The sequence below is a fragment of the Nyctibius grandis genome, chromosome 7 (assembly GCF_013368605.1).
Source record: "Nyctibius grandis isolate bNycGra1 chromosome 7, bNycGra1.pri, whole genome shotgun sequence".
NCBI lineage: Eukaryota > Metazoa > Chordata > Aves > Nyctibiiformes > Nyctibiidae > Nyctibius > Nyctibius grandis.
In genome coordinates, this window is record NC_090664.1 from 2,584,704 (window position 1) to 2,609,791 (window position 25,088).

The 25,088-nt window shown below is 38.7% G+C and overlaps 1 protein-coding gene across 1 annotated transcript; it reads right to left on the reverse strand.

The window, feature by feature from the left end:
• Positions 1–449: 449 nt before the first annotated feature.
• Positions 450–17,377, reverse strand: NME8 (NME/NM23 family member 8). Its single transcript, XM_068404379.1, has 16 exons — positions 17,345–17,377; positions 17,184–17,241; positions 16,161–16,267; positions 15,040–15,111; positions 14,165–14,281; positions 13,510–13,576; positions 13,201–13,209; positions 11,638–11,717; positions 9,860–9,952; positions 7,194–7,351; positions 5,667–5,845; positions 4,421–4,565; positions 3,537–3,644; positions 2,448–2,599; positions 1,274–1,418; positions 450–672 (listed from the first exon to the last, which is right to left on the reverse strand). Exons 1-16 carry the CDS (start codon positions 17,375–17,377, stop codon positions 450–452), a joined length of 1,746 nt encoding a protein of 581 aa, XP_068260480.1.
• Positions 17,378–25,088: the final 7,711 nt, after the last annotated feature.

Sequence of the window (25,088 nt, forward strand, 5' to 3'; positions counted from 1 at the left end):
AGTAGTACCTCCACTACCTTTCAGCATTTCTCCTTTGTGGTCTGCCTGAACTGGAGGACTCAATCCAGTTCAGGCAGACTACTGGTCATTAATAGTGTTTTAACGACCTTCCTTGACCCTGTTTTTTTTAAGGTAGTTATATACAAAGCACCTTAGACTCCTGCAACAATTGGAAAGGCATAAATCTACTAAAGTGATAAAAGAAAAACTATCTACTAAACATACATAAAGAAACCATTACTAACATCAAACTTCTAGCAGGTATTACTTGTTGCGTTGGTATGTTTTGCAATATGGCAAAGCTGATAACAAAAAAATGGATGATAAAAAAAATGGATGGAGTATGAAGGAAAATCTGTGTGTATATATAGTCTTAAATACAGGTGGTTGGGTAGACAAGTGCATTTAATGACATGAATATCGATTTTCAGAGATTACATCTTAATTGTTCAATCTATATCAATCTCTCCAAATACACACTCAATGCTTTCCAGTGCGTGTTCTCTATTAGATGATCCATGAACAGCATTACACAACATATCTTGCGCAAACTGAGCTCGAATTGATTCAGGAGAGGTTTCTTTTGCCACTTCTGGATCGCATGGACCCATTAGTTGCCTCCACTCTTCCACAGCATTTTCCTTCGTTAAGATCATTATCACCGATGGGCCCCTGTAAAATCAATACACAGAAGCTCTTACACTATTCTGAGATGCAGACTTAGCTTTGACTTCAGAGATACCATGAAGGGTTGTGGTAAGCATTATACTATCTGAATTTTGTTAAACTGTTTAGATTTTAAAATTTGTTAGATTTTAAAATTTTGTGTTTTGTTTAAGACAATATCCTGTATTTGAAAGCAAAAAGATTGACGATCAGCTATTTGGATTTGGACTTTTTGTCCTAAAAACATTCTCACCCAATAATTTCTGAAGCAAGGCAATACATATTGTTTTATCAACAGCTATACTAACAATATTATGAGGAAGATAGTTGTCCTACATGAAAAGAACAAGGATTCCATCAGAAATTAGTTCTTTTTTTTTGAGAAAAAAATCCAAAATAATAGTCACTATCCATAAATTTGGAAATAATTTTAAATTTTCCTATTAAAGGAAGAGCAGTCCATGCTGGAAGCCACTAAACTTGCCAGAAAGAGTGACAGAATGTAAAATCCTTAGCCCACTTTTGGTGTAGTACATTTCGTTGGCACTGTAAATTCAAAGTTTGATGTCTACTAACACAGCTCAGTATTATATAATGAGACACTTACTCAGTCATACAGGTCACTAACTGTTCAAAAAAGGGTTTTCCTTTGTGATCTTTATAAAACTCTGTAGCCATTTCACGGGTTAAAGCTTCTTCTTTGATCTTCGAGATGGCAAATCCAGCTTCTTTGACTTTTTGCATAATGTCCTCTAGAAGAATAACAAGCACACTCGTTCTTGATTGAAACAGTTTAGATGCAAAAAACCACCCAAACTTTAAAAGTTTCAGAAAATACTACATGCTTTTTTAAAAAAAAATCACCAATACCCGTTAAAATTCTACTTACAATATCAAACAATCATGGGCAGTATGACAAACACTTCAACAGTCCTCTAAAATATACAGAACCCATTGTCATTGCACTAATCCATCCCTATGCAGGTGACAAACCCAGACTGTTATGAACTACACCAGTAGCATTCACTGCTGTTTCTCATGGTCGATAGAACGTGGACTGAGGAGGACACATCAGAATGTGGACTGTAGTTGTAATGCTACATCACACACCAGCTGGCCTGCTAAAATCAGTCTGGATTGTTACAAGAGGGGAAGAAAGACTCACACAAGCCAATGATGAATTATCATGAGAAAGACTACCGAAATTTGTTAGGACAGAAAAGAAGAATGCTAAGAAGAGGCTCTGCATAGAGGGTTTAAAAAAGGTGGTAGCAAAAATCTTCAGGGTAAGATTCCAAATTGTACATAGTGTACTTTTTACTTTGACCTTTCCTTCTCATTCCCTTTGTCTAATAGTGAGTTAAACCAAGGGTGGGAATGCAATCTAACTGAACACTGACCCCTTTTGAGTCAGTAGAGATACCTGTCTGAACTAAGTAACATGAATTTGGAAAGCATTCGTCTCCTTTGGCTTAGAAGGATGCTGGATGGCTAGTTTGCACAAATGCTTAGCTTTTAAACAGCTTAACTTAGCTAAGAACTCTCTCACTTCAATTCACCACCATTCGTGTGAAGAAAGAGCTATAGGCAGCTTAAGCAAAAGAAATATGCCATTTGAAACCTCAATATGATTTATGCAAGCCATGTAAAAGCATTTCTCTGCACGAAAAAAAAAAAAGAATAAAAAGAATGCATCTGACATGATTTACTGCAGTGTACATTGCTAATATTTTGTAGAAATTGCAACTGTAGGCATAGCCCATACTTTCTAGACCACTTACCTTTATGCTTCTTAGCAGCAGCAGGTTTGATTAATGCCAGCGTGTGCTCCTGAGGGAAGAAGAACTCTAATTCCTTCTGAGCTTCATCGGGTGTGGAACTACCATGCAGCTGACCAATAGGTATGTTGTTGACTGCATACTGTGCACGTAAACTAAGAGTCATTAAAAGATTAAGTTACTTAATGGAATAGTCATTCTGAGCTTCTACTATGACTAGCCTTAACCCAGTGAATATAAATGAATGTTGATCTGGTGACTTAAGTGCTTAATGATCTCTCTGTAGGAGTAAGAAGCTTTCGTTGTCTACAGAAAGAACAATCAATTTTTTAATTAACAACCTGAAATATGAACACCTTCCCTCCTAACTGTCATCTTGTTATATTTCCAAGACAATAACAATTCTTGCTTAATAAATCACCACAGGTAAGATGATACCACAGCAGTTTCTTGGGACAATAAAATAAGCAGCTGAAACTAAGATGTTAATGTATAAATTGTGTAGAAGAAACTTAGTCACAAATAAAATATGCTACTGATGGAAAGTTTTCATTAAGCTAAGAAAATAAACATCTGTTCTAAAATATAATGGTGCTATTTCAAGAAAAAAAAATCAATAAGAATAAGATATTACCAATATTTTTTGCACGTAGAAAATTAATAACAATACTTCTGTAGACCACAAAGCCTAAAAATAGCCATCCAAGGTCACAAAGATTCAACTTATTAGCCAAGTAACCTGTTCATACGACCGTCAGAGCAGGATTATCAAAAGGTTATTACAGGTGCATTCTTCCTGTGTAACAGTCAAGGATTTTTCTCTGACTCAAGAGATCTTCCTTCACTCAATACCTGTTTTTAAACTCAGCTTTTCATTATGTTTAGTAGCCATTATTTTCTCAAAAAATGCTATAGTCACTATGTGTAATGCAACACTTCTTCCAAGAAGAGCTTAACAAACTGCAGAAATATATGTCAGTTTCCAGATGATGGCACTATAGTTACACCAGTTGGAATGTAGTATTCATTGAGGTGTAGAATGTGAAAGTAAACTGGAAGCTGTGAATGACAGTTTACTCTTGTAAGTATTACCTGTTCGGACTTTCCTTCTTAGCCTCTTCAACAGTCTTTGGGCCTAATAAAGTTCTCCAGTGTTTTATAGCATTTTCTCGTGTTAGAGCAAGTACAAGAGTAGGACCACTGCAAAATGGGAAAACTGGCATTAAAACATCAAATATTAAAGTCCCTGTAATTTGTAAAAGGAATTTGTTTATACATAGTCCAGGCCAGGAAAATGAGCCCTAGTATTGGAGGATTTAAAAACCCATCTCCATTTAAACAGCTACAGTCTGATAAAACCTTATGGGGCTTAAATGCAAATTTAAATTTCAGAGTTACGAACATTAACATAACAGCAAGAATGTTGTAGAATTTGGCTATGTCTTTATTATTCGACACAAAAATGCTGATCAGCTCCTAAGTTTTTGTATTTTTCCCAACCACGTCCCAACTTCATATGAAGGCAATAGCCAAACATGATTTATTATTCCTCCTCAAGGAATCCAGCACACAGCTTGGATGAAGATTTCAGAACTCTCCTACAGACAGCCTAAACACAGCCTTCCAGAGCAGAGCTCAGCTGTTTTCACCCACATCAGTGGAACTGGCCACTGGCTTCAACATCCTACATACAGAGATATAGAGTAGCTATTAATTTTTTAAAACCTGATTTGTTTATTTACTATCCTTGGGAATTATCTCATTATCTGCAGTTGTCTGGTCCTGGTTTTTGAGTTTTACTAAACTCTCAGATACATGAGTATCTTTTTAGCTACTAAAATATATATATATTATATATATATATATAAAAAAAAAAATAATAATATATATAATTATATATTATTATATATAATTATTCATAGTGAAAATTTTGGTTTTATTCATAGATCCACATTCTCATTTTTCATTCAACGTACCTGGTCATTTGTTCTAGAAGAACTGGGAAGTAGTCTTGATCTTCATGCTCTTTGTAAAATTCACGTGTTTGTTCTTCAGTTAGGATTATTTCTTTCTGCATTACTATTTCGAAGCCGTCATCCTTTATTCTTTGCATGATAGAATCTGTTTAAAATATTGAGATAATGCTAAATTGCCATCCATTCATTAATTTGGCACTTGTGAAGAAATGACATGGATTCTCCAATCATAATGTTAAATTTTTACAGGTTAGTTAATTTCTTAACTGAAGAACAGAAAATTAATTTAAAGCAACTGCTAGAGGGCTTCGGTAGTTGCCTGGACACTCAGAAAGCTGATGATCACCTTCTTAAGGCTTTCTCTCACTTCAGAAGCCTCAGTAGGAATTCCCTACTGAGGTATACGATATGTGTTACTATCACCAAAAGAAGGTCTAAGGATTTTGCATAGGTGAAAATTCATTAGACTAAGTGTTATAAGACCACAGGCATAAGTAAGCAGTGTTTGGTACAAGCCAAAACAACTCTATAATTGCATATGTATGGACTGCAAAGCTGCTGCTCTAAGCAACATACTAGATAACAATCAAGAAAATATAATACACAAGGAGAGGTCTTTCAGATCTCTGTGTATAGGTTATTTCCAGTGCAGAGATTCTCCAGTTAGAAATAAAGGTGCTGTCTAGAATCTAGGAAAAAATGAAAATATATGCCCGAGAAAAAAAGTAAACTTGTTGGATGGAGCTTCATGCTAATGGGGTAGATTTTCTGATTTAATCTGTAAAAACGTTGTCTGTATAGACCTATCTTTGTGCAGCACTGCCTTATGCAGCATAGAACATCCCGGATCAGATCTTTTTCACCTTGCCATTGATCTACCTTTGACCTGCTGTTCAAGGATAATATCAGCTGCTTTATTAAGGCAGGAAGCATGATCCCCTACACTATACTTTGAAATTTCCAGCTTCTCTGAGAGGTCTTCTAGAAACATTCCATCCATATATACAATCTAAAGACACTCTTGAAAAATCAAGCAAAGGAACAAAATAGCATTGACATTTACATTCTCAATACATCAAAAACATTAACCATGTAACTTTTTTCCTGATAAAGATTACTGTCAGCTTAATGCTGGGGAGACAATATAACCTAAGAACATTTCATTAGTAGAGTTAGAATTTTTAAAGTTCAAAATACGAGAATTATTTATAAACCGTAGATGGAAAATGTAGTTATGAACACTTACGTCGTCTTTCCTTTAAGAGAGTAGGTCTAATTAAGGCCAAAGTCCTTTCAACTTTTTGATCTGTCTTCTCTTTATCAAAATTCGGGAAAAAGAAAGCAAGTTGCCTGCTGGCATCTTCTATACTGTCTTGCACATCACATATATTTAATAAACTCTCAGTTTCCATAGTTCCTTCCAACCTAACGAGACCCAAAGTAATACAGTATTTAAGTCGCTGCATGCATTGTGTTAGCAGTTGACTGCTTGAAAATGTACTTTCTTAAAGTTTTGTGACACATAAGAATACAATGCCAAACTAAGTTTTTATTAAATTCAGATTCATGACTGAAGTAATATTTCTGAGAAGAAAATTATTAATCTTCTCAAAAAGCACCTTGTCATGTACTGTGAAAAAGAAATCTCAGCCATGCAGATTTTCTAAGTCCCCTCTAGCTTATTCAAAATAGTCTCTCTGTTTCACTAGACAGAACTACTACTGATGAGTATATAGGGTATAATGAGTGATCAATAAAAGGATTGTTCTTAATTCATGTACAGTATGATCATAAAAATGATAGCACTACAGAATTGTCTTGAGATACTTCTCATTGTCACTTGCCTGTATATCTAAGGTTTGTTTAGCTATGTAAACACAGTCACTCTTGGCCACCTACAGAAAATGCAATATTCCCCAGTTGTGCTAAATTAATGCAGAAAGGGATACAGCAGACATCAACAAAAATATAAATTATTATGACAAGTTCTTTTTTTAAAATATTTAAATTCACGTTGCTTTAAGTAAATCTCTTGTCTAAATATAAAACTTGATCCAATATTTGAATTTTTGTGAACTCTCTCATTATTGTTTGATGCTCTTTTTACACTCTTTATTGATTGAGTGTATACAACTACTATCCTCTTCAAAATTCTCTACTAAATACTCAGGATAGGAGAGAAACAGACATTCTAAGGTGCCACGGTTGTGAACAGCAAATCCTTACAATGTTTTAATGTATCTTGGGGAAAAATACCGAAAACCCTCTCACTTGTTTGCTGGCTTTCACAGAGTAGTCCCAGGGAGCACAGCATGCTTCAGGTGTCCCCTAGTCTCCCTTGGGTCACATCTACAGCCTCCCAGCATACATAGGAGTGAACATGGGCAAGACCACAACCCTCAGTGGGCAATGCTGGCAGTCACCTTGTCTGGGTAAGCTAGTATAAAGTGAAATTGCATGGAATACAACTACTTTAAAGTGTAGCACTGTTCCCATTGGTCTGACAACCAGTCAAGGCTAGTTCAGAAACAACAAGAGATCAGTGCCCTTTGCTTGTCATCTTTAGCTAGGAAGCATGGAGTTTCTATGTTCCCCCAGGAACCGCGATTGCATCTTCAGTTGTGGTCCTGTGAAGGACCAGGTGAAGAGCTCTGCCTACTCCCTGGACCCTGTGCACATGGGCACGTGAGTGTCTGTAAGAATGTGGCTTGGTTTATGGTGTGCTCCGAATACTGTAACTGAATCACATATACACATTTTCACTGGTAATTACCTGTCTAGCTCGTCAGCATCAAGCTCATCAGGCGCATTCTCACTCAATTTACGTAGTTCTTTCCAGTGAGGAATATCATCAGTTACTTCTTTTTTAGTGATTACCAAAATGTGGCATGGTCCACTCATCATGAATTTAACAAAATCATCAAAATCAGCCTAAAAAACATAATTTTTACCCTATGAATTGCAGGAACTCTGATTTATCAACAGAAATGAGACTATTCTTTCCTAAGTAAGTCATAACTCCTGTTCTAAAATGACATTTAAATATGTTACTCAAAAACTTTCAAAACCCCGTCAAACGGTTTGGAAAGTTTTTTGATCAACCACTTGAGGTAACACTACTATAAAATGTCTAAAACGCAATTAATTGAGAGAAAAACTACATAAAGTCATAAAACTACATTAAGCAAGTATCACATTTTCTTCCAGGTTAAAATGCAAATTACAAGAGTGAAGAGAATTATCTAGAAACTCTATGTGATCAAATGCTATGCTTGCAATAGCACATATAGTGTGACATAAACTGCAATACAGTTCCACATATAATTTTTGAAACTAAAAATCATGTAGTTGGCTGTAAATATTCAACACTGAAATACTTGCAAGACAATTGTAGGCTTTTCCTTCATTCTCTTTTCTATGTTCTTTTCACTCCTTCGGTTTCAACCTTCAGTCTTACAAATGTACATTTTCATCAGAAAAAAACTTTTGAAGCTGTTGAGTTTTAATCTTTTTTTCCTTGTATGTCACCTTTTTCTTCCATATTGTGAATTTCCTCAAATATCTTCTCTTCTTTTAAATATTTGTCTAAATCTTTTCTTTACCAGTCGCTCTAATCTGATTATGTATGATACATTTTTCCTTTAATAATATGAGAATGAAATATTCATGTGTATGCTTTCAATTCATTGCTTTCCTCTTTCAATTATCCTCATATCTATGTGTAAACTGAACCCATTTCACAAGATGAACAAACTCAAAAGAGACAAAACGAATGCAAGTACAAAAACATTTAGTACAATGCATAAAGGTAGTACCTATACTGTTGTGGCTTCAAAAGTACACTTGCTCACGTGAAAAGAAATAGATGTGGCTATTAGATTTGGCTCTCCTGCCTCACCCATAATCACCATTAAAAAGAAACAATTTCTGCTCCCAGTTGTATCTTAAGGTCTATTACCTTGAGTCTCCATTCTGTTACAATAGGCAACCTCTGGACCTTCAGCAAGCTTGCACAGTGTTAACTCAGGAATAATTTTGCCCACTGAGTACAAAGGAATCTATATTCTATATTGTCACTTTAACATAATTACTTTTCAGCTTAGAATTACACTTAAAGAATGGCAAATAATTGACTTCTCAATATGCATAGTGACCTCTGGACTGCTTCTGATAGTTCATGGTAGTTTTGTCATTCTCCCTGTCCTAATGTTGGCTAGGGTCTGCTGTGGTGTAATAGTGCTGCCATATATCAAACACCGCATCCTTTTTCCCTGCCTTGGTTCCTCCCACGTCTCCTTCTACAACTAACTAATCTCATATTTGGCTGCTGTTCCCATGAAGATGACTTAGATTTACCTCTGTTTCAAAACTGTGTCTGTCTAAAATAGAATCCCAGCTTTGCCGAAACCAAGGTCCTGGTGATTCCTTATGAGTCCTCTCTGTTACTTCCCTCCTAAACCATAATGCAGCCATCTGGTGACTACTATCAGATTTTTTCCCCCTCTGGTTTCAGTAAGAACCATCTTGTCTCACTCTTATTCATTTGGATTGCCACAGTAACACTTTCCCAGCTGCTTCTTTTGGTTATGCCAATCCTTTCTTTGATCCCTTCCACTGGTCCCTTTAATAATATCAAACAAACTACAGTTGTCTGCATATAATTCAGCCTCTGACTATCTTATGCAGATTTTAAATAGCAGAAGGTATGAATATTTGCTAAGCAGCTCCATTTTTGTGATTCAGATCCTTCTGTAGAGTTAACGTTAGCTATCATACTGCCAAAGCACTTGACAATATCCAGGTGCTAGTTTGCTAGACCACTACCATTTAACGGTGACCAACATAATTTCATTTAGAATTCGTTGTTGATCTTTCTGTCTGTCCTTAGCTATTCATTGTCTCCTAATACAGGATAGGGCCAGAAAATGAACATCTATGGAGATGCTTTCTCTTTGTGCCTGTGTACTTGCTTATTCCCAGTACTACCTCACAATAAAAGCTATAAAGAAGAAAAAATATAATATATACTACCACTTACTTTCTGGCTGGAAGAGTATGCGTCAAATAGATGAATACTGTCATACAGATGACACTGGATTTTGGTTGTGTGCTACGTTTCAGCACCTAACTTAGCCTATGTTTAGGGCCATGGCTAAGGGTCATACAGATTCTGATAACAGAAAGAACTACAAAATGTTCTGGTATTTAATTGGGGTTCAGTTTAATTTAGTGGGAATGTTAGAGTGTTACCAAGCCATATTTGTATGAGTTGATAAGGAAAAAAGAGAGATCATATTTCTTTTTTCCTATGTACTAAATCTACATTATTTCAGTTCTTCAACATGTTAAAAATTTACAAGCCAGAGATTTGCAAACACATGTATGTACGATTATATATTTTACCTATTCCTGTTGTTTAGGTTTTTGGTTTGTTTTTACCTGATCTTTTTTCCGGGCATAGAACACTCTGATTTGCTCTTCAGTTAGCATTTTCTCCTCCGCTGCTTCAATGACGAATCCTGCATTTCTGATCTGCAATTATTCAGTTATTACTCAGTGGCAATTGAAAATGGATATACACAAAATCATATGTCATTGTAAATCTAAAGGTTGATTGGTTTTGGAAGCTAACTTAAGTTTAAAATTCTCTGAAATATTTCAAATATAACTTATACGTTTGCCTAAACTAACGTTCCACTTTTCAAAGCACTTCACTAAATTCAGGATTACAATGCCCACTAAGTTAATGTATATGAAAAATACAGTGCAGTTCAACGTATATATTCATTCAGTAGTTAATAATGCCTTTTATTTAACATTGAATAAACTGGTTTTAACCGTTGTGAGTGATTAACATGCAACCACTTCTAAAAATGTTGTTATAAACTATATTATAATCATAGTAGTCATATAAATGTGTACTCCTCAACAATTGTTGTATTAGGCTAAACTACTTGGATTTAGAAACAGCAAATATACAAAAATAAAATCAATTTATAATTATCTATTTTAAGTTACATTAGTGCACTACATTCAAGTATGTGTAAGTCATGCACACTTATATGACCTATATCAAAATTCATAGTCCACTGGTATGAGGTTTATACCATATACTGATAGTCAAACAACAAAGGCACTACCCAGCCCCAATACTGATCATACACCAATATTAATGTTTACTATCACTCTGCTCTTTAAAAACCCGTATGATGCTGCTGAGTGTTTCCAGACTTGACAAGGCTGAGTGTGGAAACTCTATGGGTACACATAGGCACTCATAAGGCAGTATAAAGGCAGAGCCAAGTAGCTGCTGCTCAGCTCCAGATAAATTGCTTTCCAGCACTGTCTGCTTCTTTTGCATTTACTGAACCTCCTTCCTTTCTGGCCAAGGAGGAGTAATTGCAGAAACAACCTGTACAACACTGATTATCTTTCCTGCCAAGGTCACTGGCCCTGTCATAACACTTTTTAAAATTAGCATAATTTTATCTTAATATATAGTGTTATGACACACTTTTTTGGTAACAGAAACAGTGAGAAATTCCTGTAATTGAAATGAGCATTCCTACAGGATCATATTCTGGAAGGCAAAACACTTTTTCTTTCACTGTGTGATGACTTAAACAAGTACTGAATCCTCAGATGCACCCTTGCGTACTTGCTGGAATCACATTCTTCACTACAGGAACAAATATTTCACTACTGAAAAATATTAGTGTACAATCTCTGATTACTAGTGCACTCATTCATGATGAATTAACCTCACCATCTACACACATATGTTATGTTGTTATATGTGTCTGCGCACACACACTCTTCCACAAGGAACTGGTTGGTTGATTTATGTGTGCCTACAGTTCTTAAAGATGCTGTGTGAAGAGTTAACTTTACCACCACAGTTTCTAGTTCTTGTTTCAATTGCAATACAGGGAAAAAAAAAGACACTTTTCTGTTTGTAGATTTCACATGTTGCTGATTGACACAGTATGAACCAATGTCATACCTCACCTAGTGACATAAAATATTAAAGCAATAGTGTCCATCGGAATACCATATTATTTCATGTCAAAATTATCTTGCTTTTGTCATCGTTGTGAGAGAAGCATTAGCAGGTCTTGTTCTAAAGCCTGGGCATAAATTAGGATCTACTTAATCTTACATCTTGCTACTATGCCTCTTAGCTAAATAGGATGAAGGAATCTTCAAATTTGATCTACCTTCTCTTTGATTTCTTCTACGCGTCCCTCTAAGACATCATCAGGTTTTATAATTCCAACAGAATATCTGAATACTTCTTCTGGGAAAGGGAAGAAAACATGTGTCAGTAAATAGATTTATCAAAATAAATACACAACTAAATTTTCCATTACTTACAAGTAGGTTTCTCTAAATATTTCTCCAATTTAACATTGAGATGGCCAAAGAATGGTTCCAAAAAATAAGTGACTCCATCACTTAAAGTATGTCTTGGAGTGTGGGACCATCATTGCCACCCCTGGAATTCACATTCCTGATGAACCACTGGTATTTTGGGTCATATGGTGGAGAAATGGTTCACATGGAGCTACGTGTGGTGGAAAAACTACAGTTCAGGATGGATGCTTTGTCGAAGAAGCTCTGTATGTACAAGACTAGAAATGTGGAAGGAATGAATATTACTAGAGAAAATTTATTAAGTGAAAATCTATATGAATTTTGGAGATTTCCAGTAAAATGTGCATTGCTTGTCATAGTAGATGTGTGTTTCCTTAGCGTTGTGGATACTGAAGGCATTTACAATAACTGTTGAAGTACATGTTTGCTAACATAATCTAATGTTTAAAACAGGAAGTGTTCCTGGCTGTAGAATTTGAGGTTTACAGTTAAGTGTTAACATTTAATTCTATCACATCCTAAACACTACGGAATAACTTAATGGTAGCTCTGATGGAAACACCAGACTACTACTTGTTTCCAATACTAGAAAACACTCATAGGTACCTGCACATGGTAAGGAAAATATTACCATCAACTGTTAGTGTATTATGGCTTCTGAGGGATCCCCTAACCTGAAGCTGAACCCAAGCTGAAAACTCTGTTCCCTGATTTTGTCACACGTTTATGTTCTGTGGATTAGTGTGAAGCCTGTATATAATTGGTAAAGGATTTATAATATCTTACTACTAGGTCTCAGAGGGTTTATGATTAAAAAATAGGCTGAAGCTGAGGTCAGGAACATATCACTTGAACCATACAATAAAGACGACATGAAGAGGAAGGAGAAGGGACATGACTTAATGCGTGACAGTGAGCTAATGCCTCATCACAGGAAAAAAAAGGCAAGACCAAGAAGACGAAGAGAAAGGACGGTGGAGTTTATTCCATCTGAACATTGCCAAATTACATTCTGTGCATATGTGAAGCTGTAGGAAGCTTCAATAGCCATGGATAACAATAAGAATAGAAAAGATGTATGTCCTAGCTAATGTCAAGCCTGAAATAAATCATGGACAAGAGACTCACAAGCAGAATGGTGCATATTTTTCAATCTGTTTGGAAACTCATCCTATTATTGTGGATTTACGCTCTTATGTAAGTCTGTTCTTTAGTGCTTAAACCTGGTCTGGTGAAAGAGTTAATTAAAAATAATCTGAGATACAAGCCATGCCATTCCTTCAAGGATTAACTCTTCCAATATTCACAGGTTGCCCCCATTTTGGTGTTTCTGTAGAACATCCAAGGATTAACAAGCACATCTCAACAAAACTACATAGCCAACACGGAAACTGTGTAGAAGTGACCTTCAGGCACTAGTTTTACACAGGAAAATTCCTGGCACGTAGCACTGCTGCTATTTGCCAGGGACCTGAATTCTAAAGGTTCCCAAGGTGGGGTGGAAACACTAATGATGACAGTCTAATATCTTAATTCCTTACAGAAGAAAACTCCCCCTCAGTTTGATATCCTCAATCAAAACCTCTCATGTTATTAACTCAATCAAAGGAAGGTCTATTAGTGCTGGACACACACAATTCTTAACCAAATAACCAAAAAGATATTTGTTCTTTTTCTATCAGTTAACATTTCTAAAATAAATCAAACTTATTTACCGTTGGGTTCATTCTCCTCAACACTCTCTTCTGATGATTTCTCTTCTAGGAAAACAAGTTCATCTACCTAAGGTAATAGCAGATACAGTAAAAGTACATCACCAATGCGAAGCTAAAGTCACCAAGCACAGCTGACAGACCTTTACAACACTTTTATCTTGATGTAATAACATACTTGCTACCCAGGAAAGCAAACAATTCTATGACAGACCTTGGGCTAGCCTGATTTTCCTATGGTTTTTTAAAAGTTTCCTTTTACCATAAGCAGAGTTCTTTGATCTCCATTTTCACTCAAAACAGGCAGTGAGACATGTCTTTATTTGTTTTGTGTGATGAATTCTTACTAAGTTATATAGGAAAAATATTCAGTCCTGAAGGAAAAAAGATGACTAAAACTTTTATGTGCTAGTGACATTTTGTCCATTACTCCATTTCTTGTATTAATAAACTAATCTGTATATTTCTTAAGTTTTTATAAATTATCATCTAATGGAAATTTCTAAAAAAACCCCTCACATATGTCATTTCACTGTTAAGAAAAAAATGCAAAGTATTAAAGATTACATTGCAGAAAACACTATCAGAGGCATTCAGAGAAACCACGTAAATGTAATTAAAATGCACATTTATATTTAAGTATCTGTTTTGTGAGTACCTCGGTGCGTTCCTTCTCTCCAGCTACAACTGCCCTCTCTTCTTGCACTAGTTCTGTTATTTTCTTACATACAAGAGGAGCATCTGGACCTCTCACTTCTGCAATAATTTTGCCATTCTGTGAAAGAGAAAATAACACTCTCGGTGCGTTTTTGTCGCTCAGTTTACACATTAACTTGAGTTTTGGAACATGATGTATCTTGCTAATTTTTTCCAGCAACAGGACCACTTCCCATGCCCACTGAAGTGAATACCAAATCTACTACTGCCTTTACTAGTTCAGAATGAACCTTTCTTGCTTTTACTTCCTTCCTTCTCTACCTGATTTTCCATGTTTATTTCTAGGCTCACCATTAATCCTAGCACCCTCAAGTCAAAAACCCCGCTGCCTCCTTAGTGAGCAGTGTTCTACAGCGGAGTCCTAGGAGAACAGTCTTTCTGTATCCTTCAGTGAGAGAGAATAAATATGTGATTAATGGTTACAATTGCTTAGGTGTGAAAAATGAAATTTTATTTCTTTATCTTAAAAACCTTAAAGTGGCAGGAAATGTAAACTCTTTTCCCCTGAGGGAAAGTGTGCATAAAATAATCATTTCAGTGTGGAAAACTTATTTGGATTTCTCACTCAGTAACTACCAAAACTGTGGCTACCACAAATCTTCTGTGTCTGTATGTGCAATAGCCACAAAAAAAGGTGCTCAAGAACCACAGCTTTAGGCATGGGAAACAGCCTCAAGTAAACATCTGGTGATTTGATTCTACATACTGTAAAATGTAAAGATATGATTTATACAGCTTCACATTTCTTTTTAATCTACTGAAAAATTAAGGCAAAAGAAGGCAGCACATTAAAAGGAACTGGTGTGATATACTTACAACACAAAAAAGAAACACAGGTTCACAGTTTTTCGTAAATGGTTTCAGAGTGGGAATGCTGTCAGCCTCTGCCTGAAGTCAGATGAAAAAGATTATTTACTTATGTGTATTTGTATGCATACATGTATATATACACACACACAAGCCTTTATACCTGCAAGAAAATTGCAGTCTTATATACTTTGGTGTTACACACTCAAACTGCAGTCTTAAATACAACCAGCAGTCCTGATGGCACTTGCTGGTAGTGAAGAAAAAACTGGTGTGGTAATGTGAGATTGGTCTCCCTTCGTATTACAGCAGCTAATCACCAAAAAATACCTTATCCTAATCCTGTTCTCCCATGTAGGTTATAATAACATGCATAAATGAGGAGGTAGTCCATGCAATCCTGACAGAAGAGATTATCCACTGTGTTAAATTCTTTGTGACGTGGTCAACTCTGTGAAAGCACTTGAGATTACCTCTGAACATAGCTGTCTGTTCCTTTGTGTGTAAACAATACACGTATTTTCTGCAAAAATGCTTTGATTAGGCAATTGAAAGTTTTCAGTAGCAAGAGAAAGGATGAGCTTGGTGAACATCTGGGAGGAACTGAATCTGTGAAACCAAGTTATCTACTTTAAATGTGATATATACCTCCTATTTTATACTGCTAGTGTAGAGGAATATTTTTACTCCTACAGTTTTGTGATAATTTATTTTTCAATTCCCCATTTTTGTTGTCTTAAAAGTGAAATACAAGGGAATATTTAGGAAAAAGGTATAGCAGCATTTTTCAGGGTTGTAAAAACTTTAAATGTGATAATCCATAATGTAGAGACTTAAAACCAAAAATCATGTAGTCTGGCTTTTGAATGCTTCTGCAATCTCATAGAGGAAAACAAAAGTTGTGGGATATCAGCTCCCTTTCTGTTATAGCTCCTTCCATATTTATTACCATTTCTAATCTACCTCTAAACAAAGTCTTGTGAGGAGATATGCAGAAGAAGCAACCAGGCCAAAATTGTGACGACTTGGTATAAGGGCAGTGAAATGAAAGCTCTGTATATGCAGACAGATAAAAAGATATATTTAAAATAAAATGTAAATAAAGTTCCATACAGAATTTACATCCTTACCACTGCAAAATGCAACACATCGTCTTCACAAAACTCAGTCTTCATTTTTTTGAATACATTCACCATGGGTTTGCACGGACCACACCAAGCTTGATACACATCTATGACTAAAATGTAACAGTTTGGAATTACAAAGAGCTGACTTGTGGAACTTATAAAATGAGACATATTTATGAGTGCATTGGAACAGTACTGGGAAGGCATTCACATGCATCTTTCAGTCCTCTTCTAGTCAATGAATGCATCATGAATACATCAATGTAGTCAGTGGATACACCACGGTTTCCTCTTTTATTTCAATTACTTTTGACATCAACAACCTGCTTCACAATACCATTTGAGATGATTAATACAAACAGCTACATTTCTCTCATTTTCCTTTTAATTGTTCTTTTTCTTTTCCCTCTGTTGGTTTGCATTCTTATCTAGATCTTTATTCTACAGGATTTTTACCTCCCTGAGCCCACGCAGATAATTTCTTTCCCTTTACTACTCCTCTGTAGGTATGATCCCATTACAGATTTGTTCCTTCTACTCAAATACAATTCCTAGGAGACCTGGGAGACATTGTTATTGGACTGAGAGAACTGAAAACTGGGGATAATATGCACCATAGAACATGCACTCTCAAGAATGTTGACCGATTAACTGCTAAGTACAACTGTACAGTATTGATTTAGTCTGTAGAAGATTTTAGGAAAAACTTCCACAGAAGTGTTCAAGTCCCTACCATATAGAATACAATATTGGAAAGGTATTTTCTAAACATTGGTGTGTATAACAGTGGATAAAATAATGGCTAATATGATTTGTGACAAGTATTTATTTATCATAGAAGACAGTGTATATTCATAAAACCAATATATACATTTATAAATATATTGATATAACCTTTCTTTAAATTATAATATGGCACTAATCTTCTAGATTTATGACAAGTGTATATTAAAGATGATATGATATATAAGTATGAAAAACTGTAAATGTCTTCATGAGACATTAAACAGAAAATATTGACAGTACCTACTACCCCTTTTGTCAGCAGCATTTCATCCCACTCTTCTTGATTGGTTATTATGGTCTGAAATAAAATGAATTGACGTTTTGACATCTTAAAAAGGCAGAAAAAAATCTATTGATCTTTAGAATTGTTCAAGTAATTAGTAATTGTTCAATTCAATTACCTGAAGCTGGATTTCTTTCTTCTTGCCTGCCATGTCTCTGTGATTATAGGAAACATATCAAAATACGAAGCACATTTAGCAGTTTTTTAAAAGAACATGTGACATGCAGAACTGATTTATATGGTTTTCAACACAGCACTGCCTTCTGATTCCCTTAAAAATTAACTCAACTAAAGCCCCTACAACAATGGCAGTTAACACCCCATATCAGAATTCTGTGGAGCAATATACAACTTATTTGCGAATCCCACATAGCACAGGAAACAGAATAAAATTTAGCTTCTTAATCTGTTAGGATCTTCAGAATTTTTTGGCTTCAACAAGATTTCAATCTTATAATTACTCTGTTCAGAATGGCCACAGGGACCTTGGATGAGATGACAGCTGCTGTAACAGTGGACCATTTCAGAAAAATACAGATTAAAGAGCTTCAACTCTAATGACATCAAATCAGGCTTGCTATCTTCTGAGATAAATGAAAAGCAATGACTTACCTGTGTCCCATAACTAAACTCTCAAACTGAATCCTGATGTATTCATCGTTCTGTCATTAACAAAAAATGTCCTACATATATTTTTTCTCTTTTTCTTTTATAGATAATTAACTATGAACTGGGCAGGAAAACTATCTCAGTTAAGTTACATACGTGGATGAAGTTTGACTTCAGCTTCCAAATGGAGCTTGACTGAACAATAATGTTATCACTGCATCAGCAGCTTCAGTGTAGGTTTCTAAGGTTCTTGGTTGTGATGGTAAGTCTCTGTCCCATATGATGGGAAAATGAAAGTGCCACCATGAATGTGACCTCCACTGGCACTGATATCTGTCAATCAGCAAATACACCCAGAGTTTGAACTATCCTGGCATTCCCAATGGAGCTGCTTTCTTCAGATCACAGATTGAGGCATAGTGGCCAATGTGAGAACTCTTGCCCTCATGCTTGTTTCACATTTCATCTAAAAATATTATTAAGGAATAAAATTTTAAATGCAGGTTTTCTTCAAATCATTTAAACCAGGTAGTGAAACAGGGTCATTAGCATGGCATTAATTTCAGTCCTTTAAAGACTCTGAGGAGATGGTGTTAACTATTGAAACTATAGGAAATTGACAGATGGAAATATGCCATATAAGTAGGAAATTTTCAGCAAAAGAGCATGTCTTTCATTGTTACCTACTGTCACTGAGCAAGAACAATCAATGCATTGCAAGACTAGATCTACAAAACATATACCGCATACATGACAATGGGATGTATTTCCCAGTTGGCCTACACATGCTCCCCAATTAAAAATGTGCAGTCATACATTCTCAGGTGGCAAACGAAAGCACTGCTGAACAGACAGTATGCTACTGTATGCAAATATAAAAATACACATGTTAATCTGGCATAGTAACTGTATGAGACAGACGTGTGAAGATACACATGACATCTATACTTTTAAATAAAATTTTCGCATAACACATTCTCTCAATAATGCTGTCAGTATTATATTGATAAAACATGAACAGACAAGCACATTTTCTCAGGCAATATGCTTCTCTAACCTTGACACAAGGCATTTTGCTCTCCACACTTCATCAAGTATGTGCAAATGCTACACCTCTTATCACACACTTTACAACCAAAACTACTTCCTCGGGCTATTCACATATAAAAATAGACCTGAGTGCACACTCAGATACACTGTCAAACTGACATTCAAATATGCACATTCTTTGCAGATAGACATTCAATGTCTTAGCATAAACCTTCATGCACATACATACATGAAAATATCCAAGCGCTTGTGACATTTTGACACGCACCCGTGTGTACATACATACAGACAGACACATGGTTCCCTGTGCGTAAGCACTTGCCTATGACAGCAGGTCCCTGCGTGCTCCTAGGCAGCACTCTGATGGACTATCTGCTCCCTACCCTTGAATTCTATGAAACTGGATAAAATATGAAAAATCATGGATGGAAAACACTCATTGAGGTACACCACACTTCAGCTTGCACACACATGCACGCCTACATGCTTTCACAAGCTCATGCAAAGGCTCACACCCTTCTGCAGGCACCCAGGTGTGCACACACGCACTCTTGTGCATAAGTCCCCTCTGCACACACACACACACACAGAAACACGGGTAAGTGAACATACATGCGAGGACACACCAGCCGAGGGGCAGCATGCTATGCAGGTTGCCGTAACCAGGGTGCTCATGCACCCAGTGGTTCGACACCCCCCCCATTGTGACACGAACACAGCCTCCCACAGTGGCCTGGGCGCCTGCTCACTGCTGAGATGGGGGCCCACCCTGGAGCAGGTGGACACACCCGTCCCAGCCCCACATCCACGTACGCACCTTGCCCCCACCTTGGATCAGCCGCTCCCCTGGGGATGCCCTGTGGCCACCCACCTGTCACGCCCACAACTGCTCTAACTGCCTCCCCAGGCCGTTACCCCCTCCAGCCGCCCTCGCTGCTCGGTATCCAAGGGTCCTTTGTTACCTTGTAACCCTCTCTCTTTCACCTGTGTCCTGGTTTGGCCTAGACCAGGCCAATTTTCCTTTCAGTGATTTTTACTTTCAGCTCAGTCCCTTCTAAGTAACTGCACTTTCTGAAACTAACTGCATGTTTTGCAGACAGTGGCTGCTTCTAGCACTGATAACGCTCAAAGTTTGTAGTTATCACTGAGGCACCGGTAGGGATGTTATGCAGAAAGGCTCTTGCTGTACTTACTCTTAGAGAAACCAAGGTCACTGCTAAATTCCTCCCTGCTTACGAGTGAAGAGCTGCAGGGGGGTCGCACCTGCAGGGAGGACCGGACAGGGCAGGTGACCCAAAATGGACCAACGAAGGTATTCCACCCCATACACGTCATTCTCGGTATAAAGCAAGGGGATCACGAGGGTCTCGGCCTGTTTTGGGGGTTCTGCTTGAGGCTTGGGCTGCTTCTGCTGCTTGAACCTTCGGCCCTTCCTTCTCCCTTCTCGCCCTTCTGCTATGGCCGGTGTCCAAGGAGGACTCTGTCTGTTTTCCTGCTGCCCCCGGTCCCGATCCGGGCATCCCTGAATCCAGCTCTCGACCGTCGCTGGGCCCAGCCTGGGCCTTCCCGGAGCCTGCCCTGCAGTGCCGGTGGGGATGTGGCCGACATCAGGGGAGCTCGATCTTGGTTTTGTATATATTTGTATATATTTGATTATTCCAATATTATTATTATACTCTTTTTCATTATTATAGTTGTTTAAAACTGTTTTAACTTTCCAACCCATCAGTCTCTCTCCCTTTTCCCTTTCCCTTCTGGGGCGGGGGGGAGGGTTAACAGAGCGCGTCTGCCACAGGTTTAACAGCCGGCCCAGCTTTAAACCGTGACAACCAGTTTGGGGCTGATCGGGCACTTGGAGCCCAGCTGCAGGCATGCAGAGAGGGGAATGGGGAGGGAGCTGGGGGGAGCAGGGGTCAGAGGAAGCACTGTCTTTTCCTGCACCGTTTCTCCTCTGTTTCTCTCCCTCCCAGGCAGAATCCAACCTTAGCCTTTAAAATGTAAGAAAATCAGTCTTGGGGCCGAATTAGCATTCCGCCTTCACTCTGTGTTACTTGCAAATTGTGAGGTGATGGGGACTAAAAGAGGAAATTGTTTGTGGAAGTCGCAGTGACCAAAGGAGGATCTTGAAAGGCAAATAACAGTGATCCCTCATGCCCACCTGCTATGAATGCAGGCCTGCCACCACACCAGTTCAGAGTATCATTTTTCAGGTGCAAGCTTGCATCTCAGCAGCCCCAAAATTCACAGAAGATAAAGGCGAAGTTCATTTATACAGGTAGAAAGCACAATTGGTCCAGAGTATGGTATGGCTTTTTTCATGTATAGATAAACTCTTAAAGGCATCCCAGCTGGCGAGAATTTCTTTGTGGAGGTATAGGTTTAAGGATGATCACAAATCAAATGAAGATGTCTCCAAACTGTTTACATTTCACATATGTGTGTTATTCCTGATTTATAAATCGTCCGTGCTTCCAGTTTAATTCTGAAGCCCTGCCTAGGCATACTAAGTGCTGTTATGTGTCATCTTCTGCATCGTAAGAACATCTAGTTTCAGTGACTTTCTTGTCAGTTTTCTTAAGCTTTCTGGGACTGCTCACCAAAGCAAGGCTTGTAAAGCCTCTACTGAAGAGTTCATTTTATTTCCTGAAACTAATAAAAATAAAAGAGTAGGGTAACAGCACTTAAAGCAGCTAGAGTAGATGTTCTTTCTCACTGTTAAATCATCCCAAGTTGATGGATGTTCGTTTTGCAGCACTGTGAATGACACAACGTTTCCACAGAGCTACAGAAGTTTTCAATGCTGAGATTGTGCTATGCCCTAACAGCTTGGATTAGATCGATTAGGTGGCAAGACAGACTTCACATTCAGATCAGAAATAATGCATTTATATAGCCAACACTAAATCACTTTCTACATTTTTTTACTGGAAAACTCTAGCTTTAGAACGTATAAACTCTGCATTGGCATGGGTGGAAGTGGGGGAGTGCCCTTGAATAATCTTTCTTTTCCTGCATGAAGTAGGAAAACAAGTTTTGAAACCTTAATAGGCTTACAAAATTAGAAAGAACTACAAAAGATGAGATATTTAATGCACTCACCAAGTGGAAGTTAAAGCCCCAAAACATAGCCTTGTGTTTTTGGGGTTTCCTTTGTGAACAGCTAACTTCTTCATTCAGACTGCTTTCTTCATGAATACCCACTTTTATATGTTAGGAAAAAAAAAGTCTTGAAGAGAAACACTAGAATGAGGTAATGCTCATATACCAAATGTTAAAAGGCTGAGGCAGCCTATTCTTTAACCACTCTGCTAAAATGAATTATATGTATGCTTTGGATATCACAAAATATTTCATGTAAAGGGATCTCATTCATAAATTTGGTATTTTAAAATATCGGACTTAAGAGGTTGATTTTCACTGCACCCATCCCCATCAACACAATTGCAAAACTCAGAAGCAAGTAGCAAATGGAGATTGGAGTTGTGTCATTTGTTTGCTAATCAGCAGCTGAACCTCTTCCTCTCGGGTCTCCTGCTATGCATCCCTCATTTTTTCACCTGATCATCAACATTTCAGTGAGGAATTAGGCCTACATGTTACTGTTTAGTAGTTGTTGTGTAAAGGTATGCACCTGATTGAGGGTGGGGTAGGAAGGGAGAGAAATTAAATAGTAAGCGCTTTCAATAAGGAAAAATATTTTCTGTAGGTTTTTCTACTTAACCTCTTCCTTTCCATGTACTTGATCACATTGTACTAGTGTGAATTTATTTGGGGAAGAACAGTCAGTGACTGTTTTTTCTCTTGGTCCCTGGGATGATGTTTGAAACATCGTATCTACAGAGACATGAAAGCAAGACCTTGATTGAAGGTTTTTTTCCTTTCCATTTTTTTCCCCCAAACAAAGGACTTCCTTATGTCAGAGTGTTTTAGCTGCCAACTTAGACAGTTTCAGTGCAGCTTGTTGTCCCTGCCTGTGGCAGGGGGGTTGGAACTAGATGATCTTTACGGTCCCTTCCAACCAAAACCATTCTCTGATATTATTCTATGATTTTATACAATGTTCTTCAATAATGAACACTATCAAAAAACTCCTCAAGTCTTCACATTCAGTGGAACAAGTATAATAAAAAGATGCTTCTTTAGGATAGAATCACAGAATCAATCAGGTTGGAAGAGACGTCAGGGATCATTGAGTCCAACCATTGCCCTGACACCACCATGTCAACTAGACCATGGCACTAAGTGCCATGTCCAGTCTTTTCTTAAGCACATCCAGAGATGGTGACTCCACCACCTCCCTGGGCAGCCCCTTCCAATGGCTAATGACCCTTTCTGAAAAGAAATTCTTCCTAATGTCCAACCTGCACCTCCCCTGGCGAAGCTTGAGGCTGTGTCCTCTTGTCCTATCGCTAGTTGCCTGGGAGAAGAGGCCAACTCCCACTCCGCTACAACCTCCCTTCAGGTAGTTGTAGACTGCAATAAGGTCACCTCTGAGCCTCCTCTTCTCCAGGCTAAACAACCCCAGCTCCCTCAGCCGTTCCTCGCAGGTCAGACCCTCCAGACCCTTCACCAGCTTGGTCGCCCTCCTCTGCACTCGCTCCAACACCTCAACATCTTTCTTGAAGTGCGGGGCCCAGAACTGGACACAGGATTCAAGATGCGGCCTCACCAGTGCCGAGTACAGAGGGACGATCACTTCCCCAGACCGGCTGGCTACACTATTCCTAATAGAGGCCAGGATGCCATTGGCCTTCTTGACCACCTGGGCACACTGCTGGCTCATGTTTAGGCAGCTGTCGATCAGCATCCCCAAGTCTCTTTCCGCCGGGCCGCTCAGGCTCCAGCACCTCGTACCTATTCTTCAGGGGGACGCAGGGAGGGGAGGAAGGTTGGGATGGGATTCTCCTGCCACCCCGAGCAGGGACCTGCCTCCATTCCCCCCCATCCCCTAGGTCCCCTCCTGCTCCTTGTGGAGGAGGAAGAGGATCCTCCACTTCCCGGGGAGCATTAGGCCCGTCCTTTTCCCCAGGGCAGGCAGGGAACAGCACCGCCCAGCAGCCTCTTCCTGGGATGCTCTTGTGTTCCTTAACCTTTCCACCTCCTCCTTGAGTCGTGCCACCAAGGAGATCAGGTCGTTGGCCTGTTCACCCCTCACACAGGCGACGTCTCCATTACCCCCTAGTGCAGGGGCCAGGCTGGGCACCCCCTGCAGCTGCCGCCTCACCTCCGCAGGCTTCCGCGGCAGCTCCGTTTGCGCTGCCGTGTCCTTTCCGGCACCCACAGAGGACTGAGGGCCCCGCCGAGTGGAGACCATTCCTGGGCTGTCCTCCTGCCCCGATGGGAGGGAGATCGCCCCTGCCTGACCACGCGAGCCGCAGCGCTCCCTGGGGGCCCTTCAAACCCCCGCGGTGCCGCCGGCCCCGCCCGATCCGCTGCCGGGAACTTCCGGGCCCGGCCCGGTCCGAGGCCGTTGCGCGGGAGGCCCCGGGTACGGAACCGCCCGGTACGGCCCCACCTCACCCTCGGCCCGGGCTCACCTCAGTCGCTGCCGCCGCCGCTGCCGCCATAGAGTTCTGTAAAATTCTTAATGAATTTAACGATGACATACTCAGCTTATCCAGACCAGGACTTCCGTGGTCATTATAAAAGGCATCAGAGAAACGGGGTTAGGAGTTTACCAGCTTTTTTTTTTCTGAATCAAAATGATTCTGTGAGTATACTGAAAATATGCAACGGATAAACCAAAATGGGTTCATGATGAATGACTATGTAATTTTTCTGAGTAATTTTAAAACTATTTCACTGCATTTTGTGCATGCCACTTGATTTCAGGCCTGCTCTTTGTCATGAGTTGTTAATGCCCAGAGTGACTTAGTTTCAAATGACTAACATTATTTTACACAGTAATGAAAACCAGTTGTAGATGTTGCTTAGACTTGTAACCCTTGAAACAAAACTAGAGATGGGTTTTCCCTGCAAGTAAGTCGTTTTATGTGCCCTAGTACATGCTCGGATGCCAGTGCCTGTGTAGCTGTGATGATTACCTTCTGGTAAACACACCAGCAATCTTAATCACCTTAATTTTTAGGACTCTACTAAAGGAGAAATAGAGAAGATGATCGGTCTTTGAAATGGGATCTTGAAAGTGTAGAGAAGTGAAGATAAATTGACTTGAAGTAGCTTCCTGTGTGTCGAAGAACAAA

Coding starts and splice junctions, on each gene's coding strand:
- NME8 (XM_068404379.1), bottom strand. CDS start 17,377: ATGGCAGGCAAGAAGAAAGAAATCCAGCTTCAG. Junction 17,242..17,344: donor AGAAAGAAATCCAGCTTCAG/GTAATTGAATTG, acceptor ATTTTATTTCAG/ACCATAATAACCAATCAAGA. Junction 4,566..5,666: donor TCTCTTAAAGGAAAGACGAC/GTAAGTGTTCAT, acceptor TATTTTAAACAG/ATTCTATCATGCAAAGAATA.